This window comes from Mandrillus leucophaeus, unplaced genomic scaffold (assembly GCF_000951045.1).
Source record: "Mandrillus leucophaeus isolate KB7577 unplaced genomic scaffold, Mleu.le_1.0 Scaffold124, whole genome shotgun sequence".
In the NCBI taxonomy this organism is placed as follows: Eukaryota; Metazoa; Chordata; class Mammalia; order Primates; family Cercopithecidae; genus Mandrillus; species Mandrillus leucophaeus.
The window spans coordinates 5,140,993-5,167,505 of NW_012100765.1; the positions used below are offsets into that span (position 1 = coordinate 5,140,993).

General features: G+C 41.0%; 1 protein-coding gene across 3 annotated transcripts in view; it reads left to right on the top strand.

Moving 5' to 3' along the window:
* Nucleotides 1-26,513, top strand: part of CCDC68 (coiled-coil domain containing 68) — a 61,015-nt gene that overhangs the window by 23,108 nt on the left and 11,394 nt on the right. For all 3 annotated transcript variants that reach the window (XM_011971735.1, XM_011971733.1, XM_011971734.1), the window contains exons 7-10: nt 1,111-1,239; nt 7,102-7,184; nt 16,563-16,668; nt 17,909-17,992. In XM_011971735.1, the coding sequence (XP_011827125.1) occupies nt 1,111-1,239; nt 7,102-7,184; nt 16,563-16,668; nt 17,909-17,992 (402 nt within the window). The remainder of the gene's footprint in view (nt 1-1,110; nt 1,240-7,101; nt 7,185-16,562; nt 16,669-17,908; nt 17,993-26,513) is intronic.

Genomic DNA, 26,513 nt, shown 5'->3' on the forward strand with positions numbered 1-26,513 from the left:
AAATATATAAATTTAAAAAATAAAAATGTACATACACTTATACATGTTCTTTTTTGTTCATTTGTTTTTAAATCTGAAGTATATACACTAGGGCCAATAAAATCTGTCTGAAAAATATATTCTAGAACTGGAGAAGTCAAAAAAGTGTGTGTATGCCTGTATGTGTGTGTTTGCCAAAATTAAAAATATAAAACAGCTAATACGTAAGTTTACTCATAATAGTTTGGGGCACCCAGGTGTCTGTCAGCTCAGGCTGTAGGAAGGTCCCCAGGGGAGTACAGTAGGAAATTCACTGCCTAGGTGACACCCTTTCATGCATCAAGCTGTGGTAGTGATGGTTGCATACTCACATGCATGCAGGGTGCAGATGAAGAACATAAGCGGGAAGCTGATGAGGGTGTTATGCTATGGGGGGGCTTGTGGGGACAAGAAGCATGCATCCCTGTAATGTGGGCTCGGCACTAGCCTGGAGTGAACTGACTGAAAGGCCCGCTTGGTATTTACAAAGGAAGCCAGACACTTATTTTTCCCTGTGAAATGTCAAGCTTTGTTAAATACACATGCGGAAGAGTAACAAGTTAGTCGACACAGTCCCACTGTAGCCTATTACCTGCTAGATGGAGACTTCTCTCCTATGATCCCTCAGCACAACCCCTGCTCTATGCCTGTGAAGTAGCATGGTGACACGCTGAGGAGAGTTATTCTGATTTTATGACACTTTTTGATTAAAAATAAAACGTGTTTTAATTGAACCTGTACTTTTTTTTTTGTTGTTCTGGATAATAATTGTTAAGACAAAGTCAAAAATGTTGCTTTTGTTAAATTAGCATCTTTCTCTCTTGTATCAATTCAGAAAGTATGCTTTATGGTAACAAATGGAAGCATTCTAGGAAGGATATTTATGTTTATTATAATATTAATTCTTGATTTAATGTTGTTGTAGTCTATCAGGGTTATTTTGAAGGAAACACTGAAATCAAAAAGAGCAATTCTAAGCAAGTATAAATTCTGAATTTTTTTGGCTAATTAGAAAATTGTAGAAAGAGGTAATATGTGAATAGGTTTAATAAAAACAGAGTTTTCACAACACAACTGTTTCTCTGACCATAGGTTAACAAGCTTGAAAAAGAACAGAAATTGAAACAACATGTTGAAAATCTGAATCAAGTTGCTGAAAAACTTGAAGAAAAACACAGTCAAATTACAGAATTGGAGAACCTTGTACAGAGAATGGAAAAGGTAGAGCCCTGGAGAATTAGAGGATTTTCTTACTGACAGGGTTAGGATGAGAATGAAATAAAATAATACCAAAATAAATAGGGTATTAAATTAAATAAGATAATGTTAAGTGAAAGTATTCTTTACAGTATTTGCCCTTAGGAAGTATTTAATATTAATTTTCCCTTAAACATTTCATATGATCTATACTGTAGTGATTGATTTACCTTTCTGCAAATACTGTAGTCATATCATCATTTGTCACTTTCTAGGAAATACATGACTTAGAAAGGGGAACCAGGTGAGGCTGTGAATGCAACTAATGGAAAAGAGCACAAAGTCCATCTACTAGGAGTATTAATATAGCAGGTCCCTGTAATCACAGCATTTTTATGTATTAGAGTCAGTGCAGTATCCATTTTTGACCACCCAAGTCTACTTTGTGTTTGTAAAAACCTATGGCTGCACTAGGAGGGATACAGTTTACATTAAGAAAAGCCATTCTATAGAAATTGAAACTTTAAGAAGGCACATTTAGAGAAGAGTAATAATAGAATAAAAATTTGAAAATATTTCATGCCATGTTCATTTAACTAGCTAGCATTCCAAATATACACAAAAGGTGAACACGTAAATTTGTGTATGTATGCCTTAGAATTTAGAACTTGGACAAATCAAGGAATATTATTTTTTAATAGCAAAACAAAGAGAAAACTGGCATCTCTGAAACTGAATTGGGGATAGAGAAAAATATAGGCTTTGGATACTAGTAAATATTGCCCAATACATTTTTTATATTTATTGTATTTGCCTCTGTTATTTTTAGCTTTAATTTGTTTTATGAGTCTGCCTGGGTTTATGCCATTTCGTAAATATCATTTCAAAAACATCACATTTCAATATTTAGGTTTCTTATCAAAGGAACTTTGATTTGTTTAAAAATATTTCCCAAGAATGTAAAGTTTTATGACATTGTGACTTGGTTGAATTCGTAGTCTTGGTGAAGGACCTATGAGGAAATCACAAAAATTAAATATGCCCACTATCAAGTGGCTCTAAGATAACAGTATTCAGCCACATGTGTATTATGTGGTAGGTCACTGAGTGTTATACTTTAGCAGAATCACTGGGCTAGAATATCCTTAAGCAATTAGTTTATCCAGGCATGACAGTTTATAATTATGCTGTTTTGGAAAAACTGTAATATTTGGATGTGTACCTGGTAGTGGCAGAATACTTGATCCTATAATAAACAGCTTAATAAAACTAAGATAGCACAAAGAATGTTTGCATTAAGGAAAGAAAGACAATTCTGGGAAACGAATAGAATTGCTTAACCAAACAGATTGATTAACCAGCTTGAAATTTAAGTTTAGTGTAGAGCTCACGCCATCTCAAACCCAGTAATATTGGGTCAGGTTTAGTGCCCCCAAATTAACAAAAGAACAGGCTGGGCACGGTGGCTTATGTCTATAATCCCAGCACTTTGGGAGGCCGAGGTGGGTGGATCATGAGGTCAAGAGATCGAGACGATCCTGACCAACATGGTGAAATCCTGTCTCTACTAAAAATACAAAAATTAGCTGGGCGTGGTGGCCGGGGCCTGTAGTCCCAGCTACTTGGGAGGCTGAGACAGGAGAATCACTTGAACTCAGGAGGAGGGAGGTTGCAGTGAACCGAGATTGTGCCACTGCACTCCAGCCTGGTGACATAGCGAGACTCCATCTCAGAAAAAAAAAAAAAAGAACAGTAGAAGATAATTTCTATTTCCTAGTGATCCTAGGAAATGTATACTAGATGTTAGTTCATCTCAGAGTTCTGGGGTATATTTACTTGACTGTTTACTAAACAAATATTTGAACACCACCATGTGTAACAGAACTAGGGGCTGAATATATATTTGTGAATGAACCCGTCTCTTTTTGTGGATATGACAATGTAGTATATCTGGATTGTGTGAGGCTCAAGGAACTTCCTAAATCTCCCTTTCTGAATTCCTCTATGAGTGCTTTAGGGAGGCTGAAAGCATAGTCAAAGGCAGAGGAGTATGCCCTAGAATAAGGTTCAGTGACTCAGATCCTGGCAGGACATTCTTGGGAAGTGATGGCCTAGTTCCTGCCCTGATAATAACTCTTAATAGTGGGCTGTCTCCAGGAGATCTTGGACAAAGGAAGTAGACAGGATGCGCATGACTTAGTAAGGCCATGCAGCAACCTTCCAGAATAATTCAGTGACTTTCTAAAGTGCAGCCTACTGGAATCTCTGGAGGGTGGAGGTAAGTGGGGATGATGTGGAGGGGCAATGGGCAGTTTTATTTAAAGTAAAAGATGGTTTAGGTCAGGTGTGGTGGCTCATGCCTATAATTCCAGCATTTGGGGAGGCTGAGGCAGGAGGATCACTTAAGGCCAGGAGTTCGAGACCAGCCTGGCCAACGTGGTGAAACCCAGTCTCTCCTAAGAGAACACAAAAATTAACTGGGCATGGTAGCACGTGCTTGCAGTCCCAGCTACTCTGGAGGCTGAAGTATGAGAATCACTTGAACCTGGGAAGTGGAGGTTGCAGTGAGCCGAGATGACGCCACTATACTTTAGCCTGGGTGATAGAGCAGGACTCTGTCTCAAAAACAAAACAAAACAAAAAAAAGCAAATTGGTTTTAAAATATTTTATATTTGTGAAACAAGCAAATCAATAAAACTATAAGGAACAAAGTTGGGCAACATCTTGGTTTAAAGAGAGACTGAGGAGACAGGCTGTGAGGTAGGGTGTCTCAGAGAGGGAGTGTGGGCCAGAATAAGGGGAGGGTGTACTGGGCCTTTTGTATTAATAGGAAAAAGACACAAATTCAGAAAGAAAGTAAAAATTAAAAATGAACATCCTCACAACGGTTGATAAATATTGCCCTGGTCATGGGTGCCCCCTGGAGAAAAATCTACTTGCTACTCACTTGAACAATCCACCGCTCCAGTAAATAGCCATTAGTGGTATGAGGTCTGGTAATGAACACATTACTTAAAACCTTCACCATCTGTCCCACTTTAATCAGGAATGCAGTGAGAATGAATTCCATAAGCACAGTGATAAGCTAGCAAAAATGCCCAGTAAGAGCATTTTAATATGGCATATGTTCCATTTGCTAGCAGTGCAATTCTGTTACATCATATTAATTTCTAGTGTCATTGATTTAGCTCCACTGAAATTTTAGAGCTCAAAGGCACTTTTGAGACCACCTAGTTCCTCATGATCATTTTATAAATGAGGACAGCATGAACCCGAAACTGTTCCACAGTCCTCCACTTTCTACATCACAACCCTTTCCGTTATGCCCCCGTCTTCTCTCATGCTGGACAAAAATGATAGAGTTGGTTCCAAAACATTTAGATGTTAGCATTTGGCCATGATTGAAATTGGTGCCTTCTCCGATCAGCCTGGTGAGGGAAACCTGGAGCTGTCTGGAGGTATGGCTCTGGGAATAGTGGGTTGCCCACTGTGTGGTGCTATGAACTCCCTTTCCCTTTCCTGAAGACATTGCCTGAAAAGTGCTATCTGGTATGGTGAGATTTTCTGTGTCGTCAAAGAGGAGGCAAAAAGAACCCAAGCTAGATGGCAGAGCCTGGCCAAGGAAGAGCATTTACTTGTCTGGTTGTCTGGTTCCCTTGATCCCTGTTTATGAAAATCCATTAATCAAGAGTAAGACTATTAAACATTTGTTAGGCACCATTTTCCCTCACCCTACAAAATCAAAATACATTATCTGTGTGTGTTTTTTGACAATCCAAGTCTCATCATACGCTTGTCAGATGTATCTGTGGGCCGGGCGCAGTGGCTCGTGCCTGTAATCCCAGTACTTTGGCAGGCCAAGGCGGGTGGATCACCTGAGGTCGGGAGTTCGAGACTAGACTGACCAACATGGAGAAACCCCATCTCTACTAAAAATACAAAATTAGCCAGACGTGGTGGCGCATGTCTTTAATCCCAGCTACTCGGGAGGCTGAGGCAGGAGAATCACTTGAACCTGGGAGGCAGAGGTTGCAGTGAGCCAGGATCGCACCACTGCACTCCAGCCTGGGAAAAAAAAAAAAAGAAAGGGGGGGGAGAGAGAGAGAGAGAGAGAGAGAGAGGGAGAGAGAGAGAGAGAGAGAGAGAGAAAGAAAGAAAGAAAGAAAGAAAGAAAGAAAGAAAGAAAGAAAGAAAGAAAGATCGATCTGTGATCCCTCAGAAATAATTTGAACACAGCTAGGGCAACTCCAGGGCTATTTTTATGTGGCAAGAATACTATAAGAAAAATTTGAAAAAGCATACAGAACACATAAATTATGAAGTAACCAGTGCCTTCCAATTATTATATATTGAGATCCAAATATGTGCCAGGAAGCCTGTATCTCTTTTACATATATTATCTCTATCATCCCAACATTTCAATATAGGTAATATTATCCCCATTTTAGGAATGCTCAGAAGATACAAATATGAGTCAAATGAACATAGAATGAATACATGTCAAATGTTGTAACTCATTAATTAATGAGGGAAACAGTAAGATGAGAAAGCTGGTTTAAATGAAGTATTTTCAGAAACTAGTCATTTGTAGGCATTTTGGAGAAAAATTGAAAATAGTATAGGATTACTAGATTAAATTTAAAAAAAACAGTTAATATTCTTTAAGGCAATTAAACCATAACCTTTGGGATTATGTCTTCTACCAGACAGAAATCTACAAATTTACATGCAACTTCACAGACCCAGGGCTCTAATCAAATAATAAATAATAAAAGCGAACAGAGGAAAATTCTCTGAGAGAATTAAATAAATCTTGGGTCAGATAATTAAACGATGACCCAATATGACATTAAAACTGCATGCTGTATATTGTTTTTATTTCCAAGTTTGGGTTAATTTTTCTTAACATTGGTAAGGCCCGAGAGTTGAAAACCTTGGCCAAAATTTAGAAACCAGGTTAAGTCCCTATGTACAATCTTTGTGATGTTTCTGCTAGACAGCACTGCCTTGCTTTGTACTACTCACTGAGATGCTGCAGCAGGAAGTAATTTTAAACAGCATCATAGATAGTTTCAGCACACGTCTTCCAGTCAATTCCACCCAAGTTGCCAATACCAATTCCTGCCTCTTTTCAATCTCCCTTGATTCTTTCCAACTTGGCAACCTAAACCGTCAGGCCAAAGCACCAAATTCCTTTTTTCAGCTGAGTGCCATCAAATATAAAATGAACACAGTCATCTCAGCTTCGTTTTTCATGGTTTTGTCTGTTTTCCTTTTGAATGGAAAGGCTTTGGCTTAATAATCAAATTAAGGCATCTTTTTAAAAGATATTCTTTCCCAACATCATAAAATTGCAATCTGAGTTTCTCCTGTATCCTAATTGGAAAGCATTTGTATCCTTTGTGGCCTTGATCCTTCATCAAAAATATGTTTATTGTTTTACTACCTTCTGACAGATGACACGTAGTACCTAGAGGTATCTAGTGTCCTTGGATACCAACAACTCAGTCTAATGCAGGGGAAGCAGATGTAAGGGTGGGAGAGCCAGGGTCTAGCAAGGGATGAGCTGGCTGCTTATGTGTGGTAGGATGGGGAGAGGTGAGTGGGAGAGGTTGCACTGAACAGGCTATGGGCAATGCCTTGGAAGATGAGCAAAAGAAGTCCTCCAGGCAGGTGAGAGAGTGAAGACAATTATTTTTGGCCTATAGTTGAACTATGTGTAAAGCACACAGGAGAATACTCAGCTAGGTTTCCTTGAAGATAAGAGTAACAGCACATGGGAAATTAACTCTTTAGCTCAAGCCATAGTTCTAGTATGACAAGAGGAAGGCCTTACCAAACATACACATGTAGTTCAGCAACATTTGTATCTCATTTTCTCCTAGGAAAAGAGAACACTACTAGAAAGAAAACTGTCTTTGGAAAACAAGCTACTGCAACTCAAATCCAGTGCTACATGTGGAAAAAGGTTTGCGAAGCTTCCTGATTTCTTTCCTGTCCACTGGTATGCCAGCCAGGGAACAGAAGGCCTTCTGTCCCCCTAAGAAATAGGATGACTGACAGTGCAGGAGGAAGGTTGAATTCCTGGGATTAACAGTCATGTAGTTATGTGCCTCCCCTTCCTCAAACTGAGAGGAATCACAGAGCAGTTGGGAGCAGGGGGCAGAGTCCATTGGGGGTACAGGGAACCCCACGGGAAGGTTAGTCTTTCTGAAGAGTGAATGAGTGAGTAAGCCTGGCACCTCCTGGTTTACCGTTTATGGTAAGGAGGACGCTTGAGAGGTCTTTATTCTCTGATGCTTCTGTCTTAGTTAATGAGTTTCTTTTACAGCTTACATTGCACTGGCCAGCCCACAAGTGGAATTCTAAGATAGTTTCCTGATACTCCTTAATTCTGTAGGGTGAAGGAAATACTAGGGACAATATCCATAGTTCTTTGGACTTATAAATACTCACAGTTTACAAGCAGTCACAGTCCTTATTATGCTGGGGGTGGGTTTGTGGATATCGCCATAATCGCTGTGCTACTCAGCTGCTATTAGAAAAAGTATCTGTATTATCATGTAATAAATCATATAATAAGACATTTTCTGAGATTTTTCTTTATTTTTTAAAAATTCTAGTCCAACACAATCATTGTATGTTCTGATATAATGATACTGTTCAAAGTCAAATCAATTTCAAGATCTTAGTTTGTCATCCTAGAACTATTGTTCGCTAGGATATTAGGCACTGTTATGGACAGAATTCAATGATATGTCATTTATTCAATGATATGTACTCAGACATCCCTTTTTCTCAGTCTTTCTATTTCCCCCCTACAGGCTCCGTGCTGCTTCCTTTCCTTTTTTATCTTTCTTCCCACCTGTCCTCATCTGTTGTACCTTCTGCCTGGCTTGTATTCCTGCATTTTGGACCACATATGCCAAAGCCCAGAAATGGGCTGATCCTGGCAATTACACACACACACACACACACACACACACACATGAAACATACAAGATTCCAATAAGTTATTAATTTTCCTAGCTTCTTCCCTGTGACAAACATGTAGCCCAAAACAGGGGACTTCTAAGATAGTTTTATAACACTGCACATTTCTGTAGAGATCGAAGGTAATACTGCAGAAAGTATCCTTAGGTCTTGGAATTACATTTGGATATTCATAACTTCAATCTAAGTAAATCTTCAGTTAATATTTTTCTTAAATAGGCAGAGCTTTTCCTTGTAGCAGAACTACTGATTTGTACGTGTCTTCCATTAAAAGTTCAGGCCGTCCAAGTTTGATTTTTTTTTCCTTTAAAAAATGTGTTTTTAAAAAATTGGTGATAGGGCTATTGTCCGTCTTTGAGCCAACAATGTAGCTCTTTTAAAAACCAACCTGATCTATTCTTTCACTTCTATTCTATATAAACAGTTATTATAAAGAATTCTTTAAAAGCTCCTAAGGAAGTTTTAGAAATTTCTTGGGGAAAGTGGATGTTTGGTGTTTCTAGAAAGGTTTTTCAACATCCAGGCTTATGCAATTTTTATAGATTGTGGGTATCACACATATTTGTGATTACTTATTACTTTGTCTGAGCTTTATGTAGAGGCATTCAGTTTGTGAAGTGACAAGAAAATGAAATCAGTAGGAATCAGACTCTTTTGGTTGAAGTAATAGAGACTTGATTAAGCTACCACAAAAAAGAGGGTTTCTGTTAGGTTAAGATTAGATAGATAGGGTCATAAAAAGAAGACAGAGAAGTTAAAAAGATTTGTCTTCTTAAAAATAAGGTTGACTCCATATTTCTATTACCATTACTGGTAATTGACATAGGTAAAATGCTTTGCAGTTTTCAGAATAACCTCAGGTACCTTCTTTATTTTAATCCTTGCATTCACCTTTTCAGGAAAGAGCTGAAATTCTAATTAAGTTGTGCAAGATTGCTCAATCTCTCAGAAGTTATAGAGCTGGGAGTTTTCGCTCCTACATTCTCATACATAGCAAAGCATGTGCTCGTTTTACTGTAAAAGATTTTGACCATCTTTCTTTTATTTCTGGAAACCTCTGAAGATCTCTCAAACTGGGTTCTTCATTCCTCTGAGTAACGATTAGCAAAAGACCATTTTCCGACTTTTCCCTCTGCCCTGCCACATCACAAACAAATATGCAAGCCTTTTTAAGAGTTATCTTTTGGGGAAACATATTTGGGATTGATACGGTTTGGCTGTGTCCCTACCCAAAAAGATGAGAATCTTGAATTGTAGTACCTATAATCCCTACGTGTCATGGGAGAAACCTGGTGGGAGGTAATTGAATCATGGGGGCAGTTAGCCCAATGCTGCTGTCCTCATGAGTTCTCACAAGTTCTGATGGCTTTATAAGGGGCTTTTCTTCTTTTTGCTTGGCACTTCTTGCTGCATGGTTTTGATCCGCCATGGGAAGAAGGACATGTTTACTTCTCCTTCCAACATGACTGTAAGTTTCCTGAGGCCTCCCCAGCCCCGCAGAACTGTGAATCAACTAAACCTCTTTCCTTTATAAATTACCGAGTCTTGGGTATGTTTTCAAAGCAGCATGAGAACAGACTAATAGGGATTGTAAAAATAAACAGTGTTGGCCCTTCCATATTTACTAGGAATGGAAACTCCTTAGAGGAGAAAAGACCGTGAAGTTGAGGTTGCATGTCAAAGCATATGGTTGCTACCTAAATTGTACATTTGTCTGTGGTAGTTTGGGGTGGGAGTGTTCTCTCAAGGCATGCCTTTGGTACCACCAACGAATATAATAATAAAGAAGAATTTTAATGGAAAATAGTAAGACACATTCATGAATTTTGTTGAAATGCAAACAGGGCTACACCTACATCCAAGTTGATTCTTTCCCTTAGTCTGGCCTGGGAATGGGAATCTGACCTCTTCTGTTCTTGTGGTTGTGGTCCCTAGTTATTCTCTATTCCATGGGGGGCCCATAGTCAGTGATATTCACACTCATGGAAGTCCAGAGAAACACTGGATCCTAAATAGAAGGCAATATGAGTCCCCACAGATGGTAGTAAGATTCTTTTATAGCTTCCAAGAAGCTCTAGGATGCCACTAATCTCACTATCTTCTCTATCCTGTGGGATTTCTATGTAGGGCTATTCATATTTCCAATGCCTCTGAAATCTATAGTGTACCCAGAAGTAGCCTCTTGGAGCCTGCAACATGGCTTTCATTGCTGCTTTTACTTTCTTTGTCTCAGCACCTAGCTCTTTTGGTTTCTTCTAGAATTTTCATTCTCATAAACATCTTACTATATGAATCCCTGATAATAAATGTACTTTATAAAGACTGAAACGTGTTATATTCTTGGGCTGTGTAAATATGGCCATGCTCAGGCTATTCATGCCCTTTGTGAAGTTTTTAAGAAAATCTAAGGTTATTTATAAAAACTATGCAAAATATAATATGATTGCTTAAATTAGAAAAAAATTAGATGATGAGGACAAGGAGATAAAATAATAGGTATACCATAAAGTTTGTTTACAAAATTAGGCCCATGGATGCTACAGACTTGCTCACAGGAGACCACTGACTCAGTTTTAAATTTTCCAGCAGCCAACCCAAACAGGAAATGATGATTAGTTTTGTGAGTCACAATTCCACATGATTAAAACCAATCAGGTGTTTGCAATCATTCAGTTATTTCTAATCTAGCCATAAGGCCAGAGTATGGTCATAAAAAGAACCCTGAATAATGTTTTCAACTTACCCCTTGTAATAAACACAAAGGCTTACCTCAAAACATCATCTAAACAGAATAGCATGATGCCAACAGAATCCAATAAAAGCCAGTATAACAGGATCAGAGGGCACTGTGAGAAAATCCAGTAATGCCACCCTCTGTGGTATAAGTTGACCCAAAGATAGATTCTCGAGTATCGTGAGGAATGGAGGGAGAGACAATTCTCCATGAACTCACTTTCTTTTCACCAACCCTTTGGGAGACGTTGGGGAGTACAGAAATTGAGGGTGGGCTTCCTGTCAGGTGCTTCTTCTATGATCATCCCATGTTGCTAATTAGAGGCAAAGTAATTTCTTTTCACATGTCTGCAGTTAAAGATAGGATTGACTTCTCTTCTTGAATGCTGAGGAATCTAACAGGAAGTGAACCAGAAATAGTTGTCTCTTCCCCCTCCTTCAGTGATGAATTGAGAGAGAATCCTCAATTCCCTCCCTCAAAAGGGTAGGGCAGAGATTCTCTTCTCCTTTTGTTGGGGCTTTTTTTTTTTTTTTTTTTTTTTTTTGCTTGCCCCCATTGGCATTCCAGGCTGCTGGTTTTTTCCAGCTCCAAGTCTGGGATGTGTGAGATAAAAAGAAACCCCAGAGGATTCACCATTGTGTCATTTCTTGGATCCCAGGTTCTGGAGCCAGTCTGCCTTCTTCTCTCCACTGTTCAGAGTCTTCTTGTGTTTTTTTTTCATATACAATATCCAGGGCTTTTAGTTATACTTAGTGGAAAGAATGGGGAAAAGCATGTCTTCTACATTTTCTTAGAAGCCAAAGCTTTTCAATTCTGCTTTAATTTCCACATTTGCTTTATATCTTTATTCAGTTGCATTGTAGAGGACAACATGGTCAAAAATTATGTTGAGACATCAGAAAGCAGAGCAGGAATCCCGGATACGGACATTTGCCTCCTTTTTTTAGACTTGACCCTTCCTTATGTTTTCTTCCTCCAGTTTTGCTTGTGTATCTCTTTATTAAGACTGGGCTGGGTGCAGTGGTTCACGCCTGTAATCCCAGCACTTTGGGAGCCTGAGGCAGGCAGATCACTTGAGGTCAGGAGTTCGAGACCAGTCTGGCCAACATGGTGAAATCTCGTCTCCACTAAAAATACAAAAATTAGCTGGGCGTGGTGGTGGGAGCCTGTAATCCCAGCTACTCAGGAGACTGAGGCAGGAGAATGAATCACTTATACCCAGGAGGCAGAGGTTGCAGTGAGCCGAGATTGTGCCGCTAGGTGACAGAGTGAGACTTTGTCTCAAAAAAAAAAAAAAAAAAAAAGAAAAGAAAAGTGCTTTAACAGAAAGATAAACAGCAAAGCTCAAAAGAGGATCAAGTGGCAGCTTACTTAGTTATATTTTTACATTTAAAGGTCTTAAATGGATGACTAGGCTTCATACTTATTGGACAATCCTAATAGAGATTTTCTGCAATTTTCTTTAGTCACTGTTTTAGCGTATTAATGGAAATAAGTGAAGCCTCGAGGTCTTGTGTTTTCAAGAGTGCTTCTAGAAATATTTTTCTTCTACTTTGAGGCCAGTTTCAAGTTTTTGGTGTTTTTTTTCCACAGTGAACTTTATGGTAATATCTTCAAGGGGTACATGGGAAAGTTTTCTGAGCTTGGTATTTTTGATAGAAAAATAACAACATCTGTTCCCCGTATCTCAAGCCATCTTTTTTTCCCAATGGTTCCAAGGTTCTAGGTCATGGGACACAAAGAGAACCATTTTAAATACTCACCTTTAAGAGCTTACAGTATTTTTATATTTCGTGCATATTCACAGCTAGCTTGCCTCTGCAAGGTGTCTTAAGCTCTTTCTCATTACTTCCCAGGAAAGTCCTGAGTCTGACCATTGAGTGGGTCATAGCTGCTCTTTCTGTTATTTTTATCTTTTCTTCTTTCACTATCCTTGCTGGAGCAATTTTGAATTTTAGCACCAGCTATGGACCCAATTTCTGTTTGCCCTCTGTGTTTTGATTTTTTATATTTTTTTAGACGGAGTCTCGCTCTGTCGCCCAGGCTGGATTGCAGTGGCGCAATCTCACCTCACTGCAACATCCACCTCCTGGGTTCAAGCGATTCTTGTACCTCAGCCTCCCCAGTAGCTGGGATTACAGGTGCACGCCACCACGCCCAGCTAATTTTTCTATTTTTAGTAGTGACAGGGTCTCACCATGTTGGCCAGGCTGGTCTCGAACTCCTGACCTCAAGTGATCCACCCACCTTGGCCTCCCATAGTGCTGGGATTACAGGTGTGAGTCACCACACCCAGCATAATTTTTGTATTTTTAATAGAGATGGGTTTCGCCATGTTGGCCAGGCTGGTCTCGAACTCCTGGCCTCAAGTGATCTGCCCGCCTTGGCCTCCCAAAGTGCTTGGGTTACAGACGTGAACCACCATGCCTGACCTGTTTTGATCTTTATATTCTCCAGTCATCTTTTCCTAGTAACTGAGGTTTTCTTCTGAGGCTCCTCAGTTACTCCATCCTCTGCATGTTCGCAGCAATTCTACCCTGCAAGGGTTCTGAGCAACATCTGCAGATTTCTCAGCCCTGCCCCTCGCACGCTCCCAATCTCCCTGGACTTCTGAAGACATCCTGCCCCTGAAGATTCTCTGTGGGCAGTAAGCCTTCTCACTGTCTGTTAGGAATGTTTGCAGACATCCAAAATCTGGTCTCTCCTTGGAAAGCTCTTCCATCTCCCCGCAACATCCTTAGGGTTTGGAGCCTCACCCGCTGGGGTCCTGAAATTTCGTCAGTCTCCCGTGCCTCAAGAAGCCTCTGAACCTCAAATCTAGGGACAACTGAAATCTGATGTGAATACAGGCTGGTGCTGATGCAGCCATTCTCTGAACTTGAATTTTGGAAATACTGTGAGAGCTCAGTATTGCTGCCATTGCCAGTTCAAATTACATGAGCACAAAGCATTTTCATCTGAATCAGGCATCAGCTTATTTCTTTTCAAACACTTTCTGCCATGGACCGTGGAAAGAAAAACAAAGGACTTCTTGCTCATTTACTTTGTTTGGATTCCCTACTGCCCCTCTCCAAGAGAGAAAGACCAAGATAAGGCTTTCTGCCAGGTACGGGGTCCTTTAAGTGATCGTGTTATAAAAAGCAGATAAAATATCGGCACAGCTGAACTAGTGATCTTCCTTCAGCCTGTGTTGACAGTCTACATTTCTTTTATGGCTTTTCTTAATTTGATAGTTGCTTGTAGTATTAATTAAGAGGAGGGAAATGGACTTTTGCAGTGAGATTTAGTTATGTAGGTATGATAATCAGACATGTTTCTGATTAACATCTAAAACAGAGTAGCACACTTGATGCATGTTCTTGTTCCCCCATCATTTTGTACCTTCTCTTTTTGTTCTCTGCATCCTTCTCTCAGGCCCCTCATTTGCTTCCCTCCCCTCACCAATGTCCTAGGCATCCTGTTCCCTGTGGATTTCTTGTGCCTGTACTCCCAAACATCCTCCTATCTTCCCCTCCTGTCTCTTTCAAGAGTCCTGGAAGTTTACAATAATTTATTTTATAATTATAAATTGTAAATTTCTTTTGCTTTTCTTTCCAGGACCAATTAACATAAAGCTTCCTTTTTTTGTTTTAATTTCAACTTTTACTTTACCTGCGGGGGTACATGTGCAAGTTTGTTACATGGGTATATTGCCTGATGCTGAGGTTTGGGCTACTGTTAAATCTGTCACCTAGGTAGCAGGCATAGTATTCAGTAGGCAGTTTTTCAACCCTTTCTCCTCCATTCTTTCCGCCTCTAGTTGTCCACAGCATCTATTATTTCCTTCTTTAAGTTTGTGTTTACCCAGTGTTTAGCTCCCACTTATAAGTGGAATTGTGCAGTATTTGATTTTCTTTCTATGCCTTAATTCACTTAGGATGATGACCTTCAGTTGCATCCACGTTGCTGCAAAAGACACAATTTCATTCTTTTTTATGGCTGCAAAGTATTCCAGGGTGTATATGTAACACATTTTCTGTATTGAATCCACTGTTGATAGGCACCTAGGTTGTTTATATGTCTTTGCTCTCATGAATACTGCTGTGACGGACATACGAGTATACGTATCTTTTTGGTAGAATGATTGGGTTTCCTTTGGGTATATACCCAGTAATGGGATTGCTGGGTTGACTGGTAGTTCTCTTTTTACCCCTTTGAGAAATGTCCAAACTGCTTTCCAAAGTGGCTGAACTAATTTACATTCCCACGAACCGTGTAAAAGCATTCTCTTTTCTCTGCATACTGGCCAACATCTGTTATTTTTTTACTTTTTAATAATAGCCATTATGACTGCTGTGAGATGATATCTCATAGTGGTTTAGATGTGCATTTCTCTGAAACAATGTTTTAGTCTGTTATATGAAACAAAATGGAAACTGATAACTCCTTTTTTTAATTAGAACATGCTATATAGTATCTTATGAATTTCCACCATCTTTGTGATACACGTAGAGGCTGAGGCAGGTGGATCACCTGAGGTCAGGAGTTGAAGACCAGCCTGGCCAAAATGGTGAAACTCTGTCTCTACTAAAAATACAAAAATTAGCCAGGTGTGGTGGCACATGGTTGTTGTCCCAGCTGTGAGAATCGCTAGAGCCCAGAGGTGGTGGTTGTGGTGAGCCAAGATCACCTCACTACACTCCAGCCTGGGTGACAGAGTAAGACTCTGTCTGAAAAAAAAAACAAACCACCACCACCAACAACAAAAACAACAAATGAATAAAGGAAACAGAATTGGGATGACACTGGATAAGAGCAAAGGCCAAGTGACTTCTCTGAGGTCACAATGCTTCTAAGCTTGGTAGTGTTGTCACAATGTATGTGGCTTCATAACTCTAATAATAGTAGCAAGTAGAGAAATAGCCAAACCAGTATAACCAATTCCAGTTACCTGAATGGAGCTTTGGGAAAGTATAAATAATCTAAGTTCAAAATTGACTTTTTTCCCCCATAATGGTTGATGTGGACTCAAAAATATTTGCTGGAATTTAATTTCTTCCTTTCTTCTCTTTTTTTCCCCCCTTTCCCTATGGGGGGAAAAAAATAGTAGAATTACCAAAAGTAGGAAGCCAAAAAATAAAAAATAAAAAAAGACAATCACAGACAAGCCACAACATATGCTAAGCCCAAATCATTAGAAATTGGTTTCTTATAAATATATTAATAGATAAAATCTCCCTTTCTGCTCCCATGTTCTGACTCTGCTATTGCCATGCAATTGTCTGTGAATTTTGACGGGTGCCAGGTCTGTGGGTGCTCAGGCAAGGCAATTTAGCATATAAGTGCTTTATCATACTGAATACAACTTGATTCCACTACCTGCTAGAAGAGTCACAGATGGTCAGAAAGGAACTTTTGACATGAATTGATATTCTCATTCAAGTCAAATCCAAACAAATCAGAGCCCACTTCATAGCTATTTATCTTCAGTGTGTCCTGTGTGGCATAATGGAGCCCTGGGGTCTTACCCACCTGATCCCCAGTAGTAATGTGGTGTGGAGGAGGGTTAGCAGTAAGGGCAAGCTATGGAACGTGTGAGCCAATCATTTTCTCTTGCTCTTTTTTCCTTTGTATTCCCAGTTGCCAGGATCTTCAGAGGGAGATTTCCATTCTCCAGGAGCAGATCTCTCATCTGCAGTTCGTGATTCACTCCCAACATCAGAACCTGCGCAGTGTCATCCAGAAGGTCAGTTTAATCAAGTGTATTTATCTGGTAAACAATATGTTTATGGTGTGGAGCCCAAATATGAGTGGCTTGACTGGACTTTCGAAGCAATGAGATTTCTCTTCCTACTGACATATCCTTTTTTGTTTCTCATGCAATATGGCTCTGTTTCCAATGACCTCTCTTGTTTGTAACACCAACACCTGTAATACTGTCAATGAAGATAGCTTGGAAAATTATATGTAACTATTTTTTAGATGTTTCGGTGATTTTCTAAAAGTATTCTGAGCCAAATAATGTACACTGGTCTTTAGACAATTTCACAGGTCAGGAGATTCAGTCCTTCCTTGAGCATGAAATGATCTATTTTCATAACCTCATAATTTATTTAGGAGATGATTTACGGTACCGGTGTAGCCTGGCCCTTCTTCTCTGGGAGCAGCCTGACAGGTGGCAAAGTAGAGGCAACTGTGGTAGCAGCCAGCTAGATGGTGGAGTGTGTATTTAAAATCTACTTCAAGATATGCATTGATCTGGTTTTGGGGGTCTGTTTTAAAATTTAAAATCAGACTTCTATTCAATTACTTTACTACCAAATAGAAGTCCTCCCAAATAACTCCAGAGCCTTCGTGACACAGATACAGCATTTGTGCTTGCTTGATTATGACCTCACTAAAAGGCCAGATAATTGAGTAGTGGAATTTGAGAGCCAGGAGGGACTTTGGGCGCACCCCACACCCTCTTTTTATGGAGCAGTTTAATGACAGCTAGTCGTGCCAAAGTTGGTCTTAGAATCCATGTGTCCCCTCTCTTCTTTCACCGCTTTGAATCTCATCACCCCACCTCCTGACTCCACATTGCCTCTTGGCAAAGCAGGTTCGCCTTATTATGCTGCTGCTTGACAAATCTCTACCGCAGGGAGCCTCTGCACACCAGGCAGTGGCCTTGCATCCTGTCCACCAGCAGCTGCATCTGCAGGATGAGAACATCAAGTTGCTGAGACGCAGAAGGGCGGCCAGTTGCTGCTTTCATAGGATGCACTCCTGCTGAACTTGGTTTAAACAGGTTATCCAAAGATTAAAGTGAACCACGGCACCAGCTGAGGGCTTTCAGCCCCAGGTGTCAATTTGGCCTGCTACTTTCTGTTGCCTGCTGAGTCTGCTAACGTCTTTTGACTTCAGAAATCCATACAATTTCTGACTTAAGTAACTATTTCCTGTGGTCTGACAAGGTTTTTCCTATTGTGTTTTCTAATTATTAGATGGAAGGATTAAAAAATAATTTAAAAGAACAAGACAAAAGAATTAAAAATCTCAAAGAAAAGGTTAACATACTTGAAGCCCAGGTAAGGAGGGAACCTATCTTACATTTTGTTGTGAAGGTGTTAGTGTGCATGTGTGTGTGTGTGTGTGTGTATCTGTGCGTGAAAGGGTATCAGTATCAGTGAGCCTGTGTATGAAAGTATGCAATTGTATGCCTGTATAACACTACTAGTATTTCTGTTTGGGAGCGGGCGTGTGAGTGTCTGTGTGACTGTGTGTGCTTTGTCTGTCTATGTCTAAGTGTATGTGCGTGTGTCTCTGTGTGTATCCAAGTGTCATTTTGTGAGTGTGTCTGTGCATATTCTATGCATAAGAAATTAGCGCTATGGAAAAAAGGATGGACAATTTCATGATTGTTAAATTATGAAGTGTTTAAAAGATTGTATTATGTTATTAAATTATTAGCATTATTAATGTTAAATATTAAATAAATATTATTAAATTATTATTAAAAGTTCATTCAGATTTTCCAGAATATTCGCTGTAATGGAGAGACAGATGATAACCTCTCTTGATATGGGCTCGAATCAGAGGCTTGCTCAAGTACACTCTTGTGTAAATTTCACTCTAGTCAGATGGCCAGGCTTCCTGTCTCCTGCCTTTGTTCCTACACATAATCCTTTCCTGGCTTGAGATGTCCTCTTTCCTCCTTTCCTCATTCGTACCCATCCTGGCCTCCCAGCTTTGCCTCCAGGATTACCTGCTTCTAGAAGCCTGTTATAATTGTCTTGCTTTTCAGTGTTTTAAAACTGAGCACAATATATCCTAATGTCCTGGGATGAGACATGCTTTTCTTCCCTCCCACTCACTCCCCCTTTCCTCAGGACCCCTGTATTAGTCTGTTCTCAGGCTGCTAATAAAGACATACCCAAGACTGGGTAACTTATAAAGAAAAAGAGGTTTAGTGGACTCACAGTTCCACATGGCTGGGGAATCTTCACAATCATGGCATGGCGGAAGGTGGAAGCCATGGCTTGCGTAGCAGCAGGCAAGAGAAGTGTCAGTAGGGGAAATGCCAGATGCTTATAAAACCATCAGATCTTGTGAGAACTCACTCACTATCATGAGAACAGTATGGGGGAAACTGCCGCCGTGATTCAATGATCTCCACCTGGCCCTGCCCTTGACACGTGAGGATTATTACAATTCAAGGTGAGATTTGGGTGAGGACACAGAGCCAAACCATATCAATCCCTTTGCTGGCACTCAGCTGCCGTCCTCGGCTGGCGATGCCGCTGCCTTGCAGGAAGTGCAGTGAAGTCCCTGCCAAGGTTGGAGTTTCTCTGAAGACCCCACAGCACTTCCACCTCACTCCGTTTCTTGCCGTGTCTCTGCTTCTGTCTCTGTCAAATGGCTCATCACCCACTGCCTGGAGCTGGGCACCTGTTCTACTCCATCCCTCAGTATTTTGATTTTCTGCTAATTGTCACCTGCCAATGTTAATGTTGCCCAGTCCTGTGGACTGTGGAGATGTTCTGACTTCCCACTGGAGGCCTTATCATCTTTTGGAACTGTTCCTTCCACTACCATGTTCTTTCCGCTTTCCCCAAACAGAAGATAATCCTAATAATAGTTTTTTACATGTTCATTTTTGTAGCCTCATTTTCCATTTCTACCTTCCCAGCAGACAACTGTTCTCTTTTGGTTTTGAGGATAGACCTCACTGAAGCTCACACTCTCCTTAGACTCTCGCCCTCTTCAGGCTGTATGGGACTGATTAACACACTGCTCTCAGCTCTGTGCAGCTAAAAATGCCTTGATTGTGGAATAATTGGCTCAAAACTAGTGTTCACTCAAGTGCCCAGTAATAGCTGGCTAATTTATATCAGCGGACCTTCAGATTATGTGATTCATGTCACAGTGAAGCCTCCATGTATGAAATGTTCTCTAAAGACATTTCTTCACAGCCTTTCTTAGTGGCTTTTTGGCAAATGTTACTTGATAAAATATTTTTTCTTATATTATTACATATAGCAATATATTATATATTTCATATATATATGTATTTTTAAACAGGGTCTCACTCTGTCACTTAGGCTGGAGTGCAGTGGCATGATCTCGGCTCACAGCAACCTCTGCCTCCTAGGTTCAAGCGATTCTCCTACCTCAGCCTCCCGAGTAGCTGGGATTACAGGTGCACACCATGTCACCTGGCTAATTTTTGTATTTTTAGGGGAGATGGGTTTACACCACGTTGGCCAGGCTGGTCTCAAACTCCTGACCTCAAGCGATCTGCCCACCTTGGCCTCCCAAGGTGCTGGGATTACAGACATGAGCCACCATGCCTGGCCTATTTCTTGTATTTTTTATGTAACTAACATTCATTTATTCCATATAAGTTGGGACATAATGGATAAGCAACTAGAACAAGAAAATCACTGATAAAAGTACCATCCCTGGATACTAAATCAGCATAGTTGGGTATATCTATGTTTTGTGGGAATCTATGTGCCTGTTATATACCTGTGTGTACATACTAACTATAGAATATATATGGCACTGCACTGTGCCTATTGAATTTTCGTTTTTAAACTTTCATTCATTTTATTCATTTTTCCACATCACTAATTATGTAATTACTTCTACACTTAATTATTGAGTGGCTACTACGATATAGGCACTAAATTCCGGAAAACAATGTTGAACAAAATAGACATGAGTCCTGCTCCCTGGAACTTACTGGCTAGTGAGTGAATTTGAAAGGCCTCTTTATTCTGGACTAAATTCTTATTGAAACTGTTCCAACAGCGAATCAGCCTATTTTGACTCCAATAGCTTACTGCTTTAATTATTGTACATCTGTAATGTGTTTTATGGAGAGGTTGTTTTAGGGTTGGCATCATTCTCAGATCTTTCACTTCATATGGTTCTGGGCTCTGCTCATATCTAATTAAGTGCCCATTCTTGTCACAAAGTCAAGGTGTCAGTGGTACTACTGCTTCTAATTCAATTTTGTGTTCTTTAGTTATGCCTATTTATTTATATTGTTCCCAATGAGGATTTTATCTTCCTAAATAAACTGACAACTTAACCCAGATACTGTACATTATCCAGTTGGCCTGTTGGTTAAACAGTTAGACAAGGAAGATGTATTTGTTTCCATTGTACTCTGTTTGTATATTCCAAAAGTTAGCAAATAATTACTGACTATTCAGCAATTATGCCACAGAAATAGATGTGTGTCCCTCTCCTTTCATGGAAACTTCTTGGTTTGTGGCAGACTCTCTACAGTAATGCTACAGAACCTCTCAGTGTTATCTTAGATTCTCTGTATGTAGCTCAACCCAAGCCAGTGTTTTCTTTTTTCTTTTCCTTCTTTTTTTTTTTTTTTTTTTTTGTGACAGAGTCTTACTTTGTCACCCAGGCTGGAGTGCAGTGGCATGATCTCATAATCTCGGCTCACTGCAGCCTCCGCCTCCCGGGTTCAATCTATTCTCCTACCTCACACTCCCAAATAGATGGGATTACAAGTGCCCACCACCACGCCTGACTAATTTTTGTTTTTAGTGAAGACAAGGTTTCACCATGTTGGCCAGGCTGGTCTAGAACTCCTGACCTCAGGTGATCCACTTGTCTTGGCCTCCCATGGTGCTGGGATTATAGGTGTGAGCCATTGTGCCCAGACTCAAGCCAGTGTTTTCTAACACTTGTATAAAAAAAGGCTTCCAATAATAACAGTATCTGAGGAGTGACTTTATGTTCTCAATATTTCTTTTCTTCAATAGATAAATCTTTCCTTCACAGCAATGGATGTTATTTGCCCATCTGAGCTTTAAAAAGTCCAAGCCATATTTACTTACTTATTCAACAGATTTTTTGTGTGTTTATGATGTGTCAGGAAATGTTCTAAGTGCTAGGTGTATGGCCGTGAATGTGACAGATTGTCCCTGACTTCATCTTACTTATACTTTGAGGAAACAGACAATAAATACATAAACAAGCAAGTTTACAGCTTGCTCAGGAAGGGCCAAGTTCTCTGAGGACGAGTGGAAGAGTGTGGGGAGTCATAGAGCAACAGGGATTAGGGAGGGCATCTCTGAGCACGTGATATTGGACCAGGTATCCAAATACCTAAATACAGTGACTTTGAGCCATAGTGATTCCATTTATTTTATTTTATTTTTATTTTGTTATATGTTTTTTAGGGACAGGGTCTCACTCTGTTGCCTAGGCTAGAGTGCCGTGGCATGATCATGACTCACTACAGCCTCAAGTTCCCAGGCTCAAGCAATCCTCCCACCTCAGCCTTCTGTGTAGCTGGGAATACAGGCGCACACCACCATGCCTGGCTAATTAAAAAAAAAAAAAAAAATAAAAAAAGGGTTTCTCCATGTTGCCAGGGCTAGTTTCAAACTCCTGGGCTCAAGTGATCCTCCTGCCTTGGCCTCCCAAAGTGCTGGGATTACAAGTGTGAACCACTTCACCCAGCCTCATAGTGAATACATTTCTATCCTATTCCTGGTGAATGGCTTGTTATAAAGCTTTTAAACTAGAATAAAATGTGCAGGGGTACACTGTCTTGCACTGCAAATTTAAGGCCACTGCCCATTTTGGAATTCCTGAAATAACAGAAGGGACTTATTCAGTTTATGAAAAATGATCATCAGAGCTTGAACAACCCTTTAAACACATCGACTTTTTAAACCATAAAGACAGCACCACTTTCTCATTCATGCTAAAATCATTTGTCTCTGTTTAGTCATGCTACATATTTTGTTTTCTTTAATCCTCAAAGCTGCTCCAAGAGAGCTATTATTGACTACATTTTGCAAGTGACAAAACTGAGGGTCTGAGAAGTGAAGCAATTTGTTTAAAATCACTCAGGGAGCAGGTGGCAGAACCTGCATTTGAGTCTGCTTAACTTTGCAGCACATGCCTGCCCATCAATATCTGCCTATCTCTGTATCTGGGTGATATGGTTTGGTTGTGTCTTCACCCAAACCTCATCTTGAATTGTAGCTCCCATAATTCCCACGTGTTGTGGGAGGGACCTGGTGGGAGATCTTTGAATCCTGGGGATAGTTTCCTCCATACTGTTCTCGTGGTAGTGAATAAGTCTCATGAGATCTGATGGTTGTTTTAAGGAGAAACCCCTTTTGCTTGGTTCTCATTCTTTATTGCCTGCCTCCATGTAAGACGTGTCTTTGCATCTCCTTTCCCTTCTGGCCGTGATTATGAGGCTTCCCCAGCCATGTGGAACTGTGAGTCAATTAAACCTCTTTCCTTTATAAATTACCCAGTCTTAGGCACATCTTTATTAGTAGTGTCAGTACAGACTAATACACTGGGTGATTAAATGTGTGTGTGTGTGTGTGTGTGTGTGTGCGCGCGCGCGCATATACATGTTTGTGAAATATATATGTGTAGCCAATATATTTTTAAACACATGGTTACAACATTAAGTTTGCGTAATCTTTTACATTGATTTTAGTCATTGTCACAGTTACTATATTAAATATTTTCTGTTTTACTTCTAGCTTTCGAGTAATGGAAATACATCCTTTTTTCCTGTGGTGGTCTTTCTATCCTAGCAGTTTTTTTCCCCTCCCTATAGGCAATAAAATTGACTCATAGAACCCTATCTTTTAAAAAATCTTTAATTCTTCTTAACCAGTTTTAAATATCACCAGAAAATTTCTGCTTAACTCTACCAAAATTATTTACTTTCTTTCTGTTTTTTTCATATCTTTCATCATCTTAATTTACAGCTCTGACACTCGTCTTATAGTTATTGCATTTCTAGTTTCTTCACTAAGGACCTGCTCCTTAGGAAATGCATTTTCAGAAATTACTGCATTTTCTAAACTTTGAAGATTACCCTACTCTATATAAGCACCATCATCCTTAAAATTTAATTCTGGAGTGTGTTGCTAAAATATTAAGTATGCAAAAAATTATATTCTTTTTGAAAACTATTTCAATAAACTATCCTTAGATGGAACCATAATAATGGCAGGCATATTCTGGCCAGTGATTTGTAGTTTTTAAATAAAACTCATGCATATACTGTCCTAGTTAAAGGAAAAATCAGAAAAGTCTATGAATCAAGACTAAATGCCTAAATCTGGTAGATGAAACAAATCAGCACGGAATTTAAAATAAATTAAAGAGAGGCTAACATAATAACTCTTATGCTCTTGTATTATTTGGTACTGAATTGGTTGAGAAACTGGGAGTTTATTCTGGGGAAAACCTAAGTAGCTTATACCTAATTGACCAGTCACAGAATATTTTCATTTCAATGGTGCTTGTCATCAAGAGACTGCATTTCAAATTGCTTTGTCAAGTGTAAAGTACTATAAAGAGGGACTTTTTTCTAGGCACATGCTTGGCCTATAATATGTGCCTGCCCTTGTTTGGAGTGTATAATAGATTTATATTCATTACATGAGGAAATCTTCACCATCAATTGATCAAATCTGAAGTACATTTCCCGGGTGAAACTTAGCTTCACTCTTGAAATTTCACAGTGAAATGATGACTGTATGTGAAGATACTGGCTCCATCTTTGAGTTATTATTCATGATAAATGCTGGGAGCTAAGAAGGGGCATAGTCCAAGGCTGACTCTAAACCATTGACTTACTCCAAACCATCAGGTGGGATTTCAGAAAATACCTTGTAGGCCAGGTGCAGTGGCTCTCACCCGTAATCTCAGCACTTTGGGAGGCTGAGGTGGGCGGATCACTTGAAGCCAGGAGTTCAAGAGTAGCCTGGCCAACATGGTGAAACCCTGTCTCTACTAAAAAAAAATATATATATAAAAATTGGCCGGGTGTGGTAGCACATGCTTGTAATCCTAGCTACTCGGGAGGCTGAGGCAGGAGAATCTCTTGAACCCAGGAGGTGGAGGTGGAGGTTGCAGTGAGCCATTGATGGCTGTAATGGGCCATCTGGAGGGGCTATTGCCATCTCACTGGCTGCAGCAGGGAGGCGTGGCAAGGGCTGCATTCTCTTTGGAGCCCACAAGAGCCCCATGCCTGCTGGGCACAGCTGCACCTGCTTGAACTGTGGCTGCAGACTCAGGAGTCCCTGCACTCCTGGCAGCCCTGGAAGGCCCCCTTTGCCCTTGCAGGCTCTGAAGTGCCTGCTCCCACTGCCTGGCTTCTCCCTGCTGTTGGCACCCTCCCCAGTCTTGGAGCAAAGTTGGGGCCAAGCCTGGGCACTGTCACAGCTCAGCCGGGTATGTGCATGTTTGGGTCAGCGCTGACATGCCAACCCCCTTCTGCCTCAACCCCCTCTGGACTTTGGGCACCAATAAGCATGGGAAGGAAGCCAAAGGGGTGCTGAGGGCAGTTTGCTGCTGGCCTGAAGGTGCCCCTTGGCACAAACAGCCTAGGTGCTATGAACCACAGCAGAAGGCAGACAGGCTCCTGGGCAGAAGGGGGCAGGTCCCAGTGAGTCCCCACCTTCAGGACAGGGAGGGTCTAAAGGCTGGGGGCCAGGCTGCCAGTCCTATGGACTGGAGTAAGAACTTGTGTTGCCTTTTCTGGGCCCACTCATGGATGCCCATGGAGGAATCAGCACATACTTCCTTCCCCTCGGAGGCCATACAAGCCCCAGGCTTAGCCAGAGCTGGGCAGACATTGGGATGACCAGCTGCAGAGAGGAGCTACACTCCTGGGCCTCCTCTCTGCTGAGACTCAAGCAGATATTGGGACAACCTGCCTGCAGAGAGGAGCCACTCACTCTAGGGCTTCCCCTCTGATGAGAGCCGCACAGACGATGGGGCAGTCAGCTGTAGAGAGGAGCTACCCTCTCTGTTGTTAGCTGAACACTTGGGATTACTTGCCTAGCAGAGAGGAGCTACCTTCTCTGCTGGGAGATGGACACTTGTCAGGACACCCTGGCTGTGGAAAGGAGCTGCCACCTGCAGGTTTCCTCTGAGCTGCTCAAGAAACCTCCTCTTTGTCTTGGCCACCCTCCACTTGTCTGTGTACCTCATTCTTCCTGGTTGCTGGACAAGAACTCAGGACCCACTGGATGCCTGGGCTAAAAGAGCTATAACACAAACAGGACTGAGACATGCCCCTTGCTCGCCATGTTGCTGGCAAAGAGAAGGAAAAAAGAGCTGTGGCCCTTAGGGCAGCCCAGACCTGGGAGCTCCCTGAGCCAGGGTTGTGACTCTCTTTGGGGCCTTGCGGTTCCTGGCATCTCCAAGCTTCTAGATGCCACCGTGTACCCCGGTGCCGGCTGTGGAAGCTGCTTGTGGTGCACCTGGTCTGGCTGCAGCCTCGCAGAGCCAGCACCCATGCCAGTGCCTGGCGCTGTGTGCCCCACTGCAGCAGCCGGCATGTTTGACTGTGCACAGTGGCTGGACCCCACACTTGCTCAAACACCCCTCGCGATTTCACACCTGACTCGCCCTTGATAGGCCTGAGACCTAGGCCAGTAGCATGCAGCCTGCCAAACTGAGTGGACAAAATGATCCCAACGGACCCAAGTAAAACTTTGGCAAAGGCGCCGCTGGCCTCAAAGGTTTCCGGCCAGAAAAAATTACACCCTGTAACACTGAGATTGCACCACTGCACTCCAGCCTGGGTGA